Here is an 8,613-nt window from a genome sequence, read left to right on the forward strand (position 1 = left end):
AAGTGCAGCAGCACGCACCGCACCACACGCTGCACTAGGCACCGCGGGGGAAGGAAAGGCGTAGAGCAGAAAGTATGCGTGGTTGTATACGTGCGTTCTCTTTTTTTCTCGTCATATCGGTTCTTCTTCAGTTCCCTGATGATGGTCCGCCAGCTCCGCGCGTGGTATCCCCAAATTCCGTATGCACTCGTTGGGCGGAAGTCAAGAACCTGCCGCCTGCTCTCGAGTACGGCTGTGCGGACCCGTGGCATCAGCGGAAATGGCCGGGGCTGGGGCTCTGCCGAAGAGGCCTGCGGTCATCACAGCACTTGCCCCCGCGCACTACGCACCGTGTCTACGATTCAACGAAGATGCGCATCCACCTGCCGCTGTTCCGTTACGGTGCTGCTGAGCGCAATCTTAGACGTGGCCTGCGCCTTATGCCAATGGGCTGCGCGACGCCAAACGGTGCGGGGTAGCCACGGCTCCTTGACGGAGCTGCGGTACACGCCTGTGCCCCGGACGCGATGAAGTTTATCCTCACCAGACGGTAGGGCATTTCGTCTCCTCGCTTTTCAGCATGCCGGTGCAGCAGGAGAAAAAAGCTCGGCGGTGACGTCCCCGTGCTTATACAGGAGCGCATGCGTAGAGGCGTGCTCCCCCCCTCCCCCTTCCAAGGACTATGCTGCAGCCGTGGCGGCTTGGCTTTGCTGCGACAATCCTCCTAGAGGAAGACACTTCACGTTCGGCTGCAGAGTTAAGAGTGACCTGGTGGTACGGAGGGTTCTTCTTCAGATACCAAGCGGCGTCCACCACCCGAATTGGGGGACTCGAAAACGCGGCACGACCAGACTGGAGCCGTTCGGCACGATCGGGTTAATGACAAGCACTTGCTATGCGCGAGCGAATGAAAGGCATCCCTACCTGGCACAGCGCAGGTGGGGCCACGAAGATGTCACCGCAGCGCGAGCATCCACTGCGCAACCCACTTCAATCACCACTTTGAGGAGGGGATGTGACCCGGTGCCGCTAGTGATGCCTGGAGCCAAACCATACTCTTTCCGCAGTGCCAACTCGACACTAAATCCCCAATTGCACCACCACTTCCTCCAGACTCCAATGTGGCGAGTCGCCGCACCACATTCTGGAATGCCGCCGCTTGATGCGACGGAGGGGGAAGCATGACGCACAGACCAGATGCAGTGGCTCCGACGGCCCTGACCCGAGGCTGGCCGACTTCCCCCTCGTGCACCCCCGGTGCGCCCCCTAAGCCACCCCCCGGTACTCGCACGACAGACGCCACCACCCCCGTCCTCGAGCAGGACCCCGGGTACGGACCCGCGTGGATCGAGGCACGCAGTGTGCGCTCGAGTCCACCTCGCGCCTATCGCGCAGCACGCATCTGGGGAAAGGGCGAGGAAAGAGAGGGAGAGCCCGTTAGACGCATGGCTCGATTCAGTGGCCGGGCAGTTCGTCCTCGACGACGAGCGTTTAGCCGTGGTGCTACACAGGCAGCTGAGCTGTGGCGGGGGGCGTACACCATTGGACTCGTTCGTGGGAGAGAGACACGATGAGAATGATGATTTCCTGATTACGGAGGGTGTCGATGATGATGGAGACGCTTGACTGTCTCCAAGACACAGAATAGGTTACTTTCCTGTACGCGGAAGTGCGGTGCCGCTCCACCTCTTCCCTATCTCCCACAGCGCACCACTTTTCGCGACCGCAAGCACAGCAAAGCGAAGCACTACACGGAAAAGGAAAGAGGGAAAATGGCGCTATACCCACGTAAGACGCGCCTGGTAAGCAAGAGGCTGGGAGACAACAGAAGAAGAGCGAGGAGGAGGAAACATTGACAACGACACACCAAGGGTACAGCCGAGACGGAAGGCGGAGATGAAAGGCGGGGAGTGAAGCGGACTTGCTGGGAGGGGTAATTTCCGCGCTGGTGCGCGTGAATGCAGTGCATCCAAGCGCATGCGCGCACAGGGAGATGTGCATTGGACTCGTTCTCTTACCCACGTCATTATGGTCCATCTGCTCTCCGCTTAGCTTTTCAGATAGGGCGCTCTGTAGCGGATATTGCAACGCACCAGAGTGAGCAGACGCCTGATATCCAAACACAGACAGATGCACACGTGCGCGAACCTGAAGCAAAAAACGTGTCGATGCCAACGAATGAAAACCCGCGTAACACCACTAATGTGAAAAAGACTGTAAAGAGAGAGCTGAATCCAGGGGGTGCAGCTCCGGAGACGCGATCTAAGGGTGGATAAGCAAAGTTTCCATTTGGTGTCAGCGCTGCATCCATGATTTGCTTGCCGAGCAAGTACCCCTATGCGATACTCCCCCATAGGTGCCAGTCAAACCAGGCTGGCGAAGCGCTCGTGGTGCCTGATCTGCCGGTGGCAACAGACACCTTTTTCAAGTTCGGTGCCGCGCATGCATCACGCACGGCGGCCTCTGTCATTGATCGTGCTGACGGGCGAACTGGAGGCGGTACAATTGGCACATGTGTGGCGCTGCCGTTTCCGCACCAGATCGGCTTCAGGGGTGGTCCAGCAGCTGCGAGGGAGGCGCCAGCGAGGGGCAAACAGGAGCCGCCTGTGGGAATCGGTGGACCGTTGAGAGAAGCGCGGGCGCCGTTCTCCTCGACACGTCTCGGTGCGATTTCTTGCCGGACGCCCTGAAACGCATGCCGCGCTCGCATCAGCTCCGCGGCAAGATAGCGTACGTTCTCTAGTGTGGGCCGGGAGTGAGAGACAATATCCGCATCCCAGCCGGCCATCTCTGCAGAGCTGAGTGCTAATGGGAACGATCCCTGTTGCGCTTCCTCGTTTGAAGGAGAGGGGGAGGGCCCCTGGCTCACAGCGACGGCGCCGCTGCTGGCACGGGCGCCGTCGCACTCCAAGGGGCAACTTCTGTGCCCCGGGTCTCCAGGGTTTGGTACCGTATTGGCCTTCATTTCTTGCAGACGCGATGTCCAATCGACACCGCCTGCACGGGTGGTGGCCCCTGCCGTGGACACTGATGACTCGGTCTGACTCTCCAACTGCATGAGGAGCTGCTCAAATTGCTGCACGAAGAACACCATCGCTTCGAAGGGTGACATGCACCCGAGTTGCTTCCACGCCCGATGCTTGTAGCGCTCCCTCGCGTACCACATGGACGGGGCCGCAGTGGTGCACTGGCCGTGGTCGGCTTGCTGGCGCAGAGCATAGAACAGCAGCCGTTGCTCATCTGATAGCAGCGGAGTCTCCTCCAGGTTGCCAATATAGTAGTCAAAGTACCTGACGACCTCGTAGTACTTCTGCGGAAACGGCAACGCCATCGCTTACCGAGAAGGAGAGAGGTGGGAAGAGGCGGAGAAGAAGAAGAGAGGAAGGGAAGGGAAGTGGGGTGGAGTGGCTAGGGCTGACCCGCACACTCGTCCTACTGGATAGATGACGCTGTCTTGGTGCGGAGAAGGGAATATGCATGGCCCTGAGTCCTAAAAGAAAACAGCCCGGCACAGGTGCGCCAGGACGACGACGACGACGGCGGCGGCGGCAGGAAACACAAAATGTGAACTCTGGAAAACAAAAGCGAAAGCGAGCAGGACGAAGAAGTCGCTGCCACCTTCTCTGCCCTACCACCGTACACCGACCTCCGCCAATCACCCGTCGCGTGTGCTGGAAGAGTCACGAAGAGGTTTGCTTCAAGGAAAGTTCCTCCATGGGGGTAAGATGGAGGAGATGGTGTCATAGAGGACGACAAAGCGCGCACGTGTGCCACGCAAGTGGAGGTGGTGGTCAAGGATGTGTAGGGGGTGAGAGAGGTATGAGAAAAGAGGGAGAACAGCAGAGAGCGATTAATAATGTAGAGAGAGCCTGCAAGAGATGAAACAACGCGAGCGCAACGGCGGCGCCATCTTGCGACGACACTACGGGGCAACTGTGCAGGGCCCATGCGAGAATCGCCTCTCTCTTTCCCGAATCAAGGAAAAAGGTCTTCTTAAGGTACCAGAGAGAGGCAAATCACATCTGGCAGATACACTTGACACAGATACGCACCGGTGCAGAACACATTCGAGTGGACTGCGCGTGTGTGTTCAGCTCTTAATCAGCGTGGGTTCGAGAAGGACCGTGGCTCAGTTCGGTGTGGTTTTCACTACTGTAGGCGGAGAGAAGACAGATGACATGGCGCGGCACACTGCCACAGCGACAGCAAAAGAGCATGAGGCTATATACCCACATACACACACAGAGAGAGAGACGCTGTAATAAGCAAGTGCCCAAACGTGCCGCCGGGTTGCGAGCAGGGCTAAGCGAAGAAGAAACGCCCGTTCCGTAACAGGCGCATGGAGACACCCGTGTGCCACCTGCTGTGGTAGGAAGTTGCCATGTGCTATCACAAACAAACGCAAGATGCATCTGGGGGTCACAGCCGCGCTTTCAAAGCGCTGCGACAAGCGAAATATAAGAGAAGGGGAAAAGATGCAACGCGCCGCCAGAGCAACTCAGCACACAGAAGGCGTGTAGTGCAGTGCAGTGACACGCAAAAGGTGAGGGCTGGGTAAGAGGGAACGACAGGATTGTCGTGCGCTCTATCCACACTTTTTTACAACTTCTTTGGTTTCGTCCGTTTCTCGCTCCAGGGTGTCGCTCAAATACTTCGAACATACATTTCTCATGCAGGCACGCATAGTCAGGCGCAACAGAAGAAAAGCACGTGGCCAGCCAACACATACACATAGAGGCAGACAAGCGAGGTAGGGATGGGGCAGCGTCCAAGACACTGGCAACGACACAGATACGCGTGCGGTATTTGTAAGTGAGGTAATTGCGCCCTCGAGCGCACACACGCTCACTTGTACACCGCTTCATGTGTCTCCGCTCTCACCACGTCGCTCCTTCACTGTCAGACTAATATGAGAGCGAGAAGAGAGTCACCATTGTGAAGAGTGCGCATTTGCAGGCGGCAGCACCGAAAGACAAGACACACCAGTAATGGCATATCCGCTCTTCACAATCTCCTGCTATGCCCAAGAGGGCTGAGTCGGGGTGCGTCGTAGCGTCAAAACGGCGTACCAACCGTCACTCCCAGCGGGATCCCCTTCTTTAGCAGGTTTCCGTCCACACAGCTGTTTGCCTTGCTATCCTTCAGAGAAGGTCTGAGAATGACCCAGTCTCCCCCATTACGATCTCCTCTGCGTGCATGCGCGTGTGGCTGTGGGGGAGGAGGGGGGGGGAGGTTGTACCTAGGCTCCGATGGGAATCGCCATGACGCCACCTGAGCACGACAATAACTAGCTGCGTTGGTGGGTTCCACCTCTAGCGCACTCTTCTAGTGTAGTCATATAAGAAGCAGTGTGGATGCCTGTGTGAGTGTGTTGCGTTTTTCCGCTTCTTTGCTCCCTCAAAATGGTGCTCGACAAGCTCCAGAGAGAGAGAGAAAGAGAGGGTCCAAGGAAAGGAAGCCAACGCGCGGTGCCGACGATGGTGCTGGTGATGAAGGGGTTTGGGCAAGGGGATGAAGGGGCGTTCACCTCCTACAGAAAAAAAAAAATAACTTTCACGGCGCCTGGTAAGCAATTCAGCACACGCCGCACAGCAAACACCAACAAAAAGAATCAACAGAGAACACACATTGCTATGTCACCCACAAAGGCCACACATGAGGGTGCACACAGAGACACACACACACACACGCACACGCCTGTGCGAGGGTCACTTTTTTTTTTTTACGGCACCATTTCTCACGAAAGAAACGGGAGAGAGAGAGAGACCAACGCCTGGAGGAGGGGGAGGCACCAAGGCATCAGAGGAGGGAGCACAACATGCAACAACAAAATGAACGTTCAAGGTACAGAGGAAGGAGGGAGGCATTATGGGGTTTTTCTTTCTTTTCGACGAAGGAGGCACCGAATGTGCTGCTGCGCTTGCTCTGGCGCCTGCGACTCTCGAAGAGGCGGGGGTATGTCGAATCCATGTCGAAAGAACAAACGCAGAGGATTCGCGCCATACACGCACGCCAAAACGCTGGTAGGCCCACCGACATACACAACAAACATGTTAATCACGGCTCCGTGTACACCTACGCTGTGACGCGTCCTTCGTTTTTCTTCTCGTGGGAAAGAGAAGATGAAGGGAGAGGGAGGCGCACCCACTGCGCGTGCTCCCTTCTGTTCTTCGAAGATGTGCTCAGCAGAGGCAAGGGGGTGAGGGAGAGGGAACACAAATCGCTCTCTATGTCAGTGAGTGTATCGGCTGAGAGGGAGAAGAACGAGGAAAGAGGGAGAGGAGGGAGGCATTAAGGAGGCGGCGGAGAGGATTATGGTGTCAAGGCACAAACACACCCAGTCACGCGCACCAATGAGGTCAAGAGCGCGCTCCAACTCTCGCGGCAAGAAAGCGGCGAGGCGCAAGAAGGGAATACGACAGGAGCAGGCGAAAAAAAAAAACGAAGAAATCGGGAAAGGGGGGGGGTGAACAAGAGCAACGTGAAGGCACCAAGAAGCTGAGAAACAAAGAGACAGGCAGAAAGATCGGCGATCAACGGCGACAGTGGCGGAAGGAGGGGTGAGCTGTCAGGTACACCGTGTAACACTGCACCACGATGCGGCTCGGGTACACACGCCTGCATACAGGGGCCACAAGGAAATCTCCTACTCGGTGGACGGGTGGGGGTGGGGGAGAGAGAGAGAGATGTAGCGGCTCTAGTCTGTAGTGTTCACCACGTAAGGAGGGAGGTCGAGACACGCCTGCGCTTTCCTAATACGGACGATGACGGGATGTGTTGGGTCCGTAGCTGCCGTGGTGCGCGTGCGGTGGCGGCGGCGGCATACCGTAGTGGTGATGTGATGGTGGCGGGAAGCCATATTGGTGATGTGATGGTGGCGGCGCCCCTCCGTACTGGTGCAATGGGGGTGGTGCTCCGTGATGATGGTGCGGGTGTGTTGTGCCGTAGGGGTTGTGCGCGGGGTGGAAATACGGCGGCCCCCATCGCCCACGGCCCCGTCCACGCCCACGCCCACGCCCACGACCCCGCGACAAGGGCGTGAGGCCCGCGTAGAGGTCAACCTCCTCGTCTGGGTCTGGGAAAGCGGAGAGGGCAAAGGCCTCCTTCTTCTCCATCTTTGCCGGTGGCTGCTCGCTTGCAACCTCGTCGCGCTCACGAGAGAGAGCCGCCTCTTCAGCCATCTCCGGTATGGAAGACGGAGCGGGCGCCGTGGAGGGTCGCAGGGACGGCGTGGGAGCTGCGCTGGGTTGGTTGGAGAGATTGCGAGACTCGGTCAGGTCAGTGCCCACAGTAGTGGTGTGCGCTTCTTCCCTCTGGACTTTCGGCGACGATTCTGGAGGCGGTGCGGTGGCGGTGATGGCCTCGACATGAGTGGTGGCCGTTGAGGTAATTTCTGCGACTGTGTCGCGCTCTGCCTTCAGCTCATCTCTCTTCTTTGCCATACGAGCCTTGAAGGCGCTAAAGCTAAGCACCGCTGCGCCGGCAGTGGTGGCGCTCGCGTCACTGCTGTTGCCCATCTCCTCCGTCGCGGTGCCGCCTTCGTGGGACGAGGCAGCGCTACCGTTTGCCTGCCCCGAGGTTACACTGTTCGCCTCCAGGTCCCGGGCAATGGCCTCCATCACCTCAGGTTTCGCGCCCGTACGACTGCTCAGCAGGTTTTGCAAGGTCGTCAATGCGACTGTTGCGACGCTCGTCAGCGTGGCAGGGAGGGTGACGACAGCGTCCGATGCCACCCGTGTAAGTGTCTTTACATCTTCGACATCAATGTGGCCGCTTTCCTCGTATGGCTGCAGTACGAGCTTAACGTGCTCGCGTACCTCGCGTTTGTTCGACAAGGACATTGGAGAAGCGAGGACAGGGAGAGATGAAGGGGAGAGGTGGGGGTGACGCAGAAGAGTCGTGTGGAGAGCAACTCTGTAACACCTCTTCTCCAATACCGCACCAGCAGTTCACGGTCGGGCGCCCAGATGGTTCTATCCGTTAGCGGATGGACCTGACACAGCACGACGACAAACAGTGCAGCCCAAAGTTACAGGCACAGACAGATCAAGTGGGGGGAAGGCCAAGAAAGGGAAAAAATAGAAAGGAGGAAGACCGTGTAAAGCTGGGTAGCTGCAGTGTTGCAACAGAGGGCTCGAAAGAGGAAGGGAAGAAGCAGAGAAACGATGCTTGACGTACGCATGGCGATGGCAAAAAGACGCGTTTGAGGGCAACACGGCGAGACCAGAGAGAGCGCACGATGCTTGGCAGAGTCGCCAACACTTCTCCAGAGGGGAGCGGTGATGGGTGTGCTCCGAGTCCTGGACATGACCGGCACCCCTCCCTTTCGTACTCTTCTCTCCACCGCGTTTGCGGGCTGCGTAAGGACGAGCAAGAGAGAAAGTAAGGTGAAGGGAAGGGGAGCGTGGGGGCCCTAAACGGCGGCTTATAAGCACAACGCCGCATTTACACGCCACGTGCATTCGCCTCCACTTCAATGAGGGTTGTTTTTGGGGGTTCTTCTTGTGTGCGTCTGGGATGCAAACGCCACCGCTCCCACAAACGAGACACGACCGCAAGAGGCAAAAGTGGAAGCATAACTACACATACGTACCTTCACTAACACATATATATATCACACACACACACACACAT

At 57.6% G+C, this 8,613-nt stretch overlaps 2 protein-coding genes across 2 annotated transcripts; both read right to left on the bottom strand.

Moving 5' to 3' along the window:
• Nucleotides 1–2,314: 2,314 nt before the first annotated feature.
• Nucleotides 2,315–3,310, bottom strand: LBRM_35_6920 (conserved hypothetical protein; the record flags this gene model as incomplete). Its single annotated transcript, XM_001569254.2, has 1 exon — nt 2,315–3,310. The coding sequence occupies one exon, from the start codon at nt 3,308–3,310 to the stop codon at nt 2,315–2,317; it is 996 nt and encodes a 331-aa protein (XP_001569304.2).
• A 3,421-nt stretch (nt 3,311–6,731) lies between these two features.
• On the bottom strand, nt 6,732–7,820 carry LBRM_35_6930 (conserved hypothetical protein; the record flags this gene model as incomplete). Its single annotated transcript, XM_001569255.2, has 1 exon — nt 6,732–7,820. One exon carries the CDS (start codon nt 7,818–7,820, stop codon nt 6,732–6,734), a length of 1,089 nt encoding a protein of 362 aa, XP_001569305.1.
• Nucleotides 7,821–8,613: the final 793 nt, after the last annotated feature.

The sequence above is a fragment of the Leishmania braziliensis genome, chromosome 36 (genome assembly GCF_000002845.2).
Source record: "Leishmania braziliensis MHOM/BR/75/M2904 complete genome, chromosome 36".
Taxonomy (NCBI): Eukaryota; Euglenozoa; class Kinetoplastea; order Trypanosomatida; family Trypanosomatidae; genus Leishmania; species Leishmania braziliensis.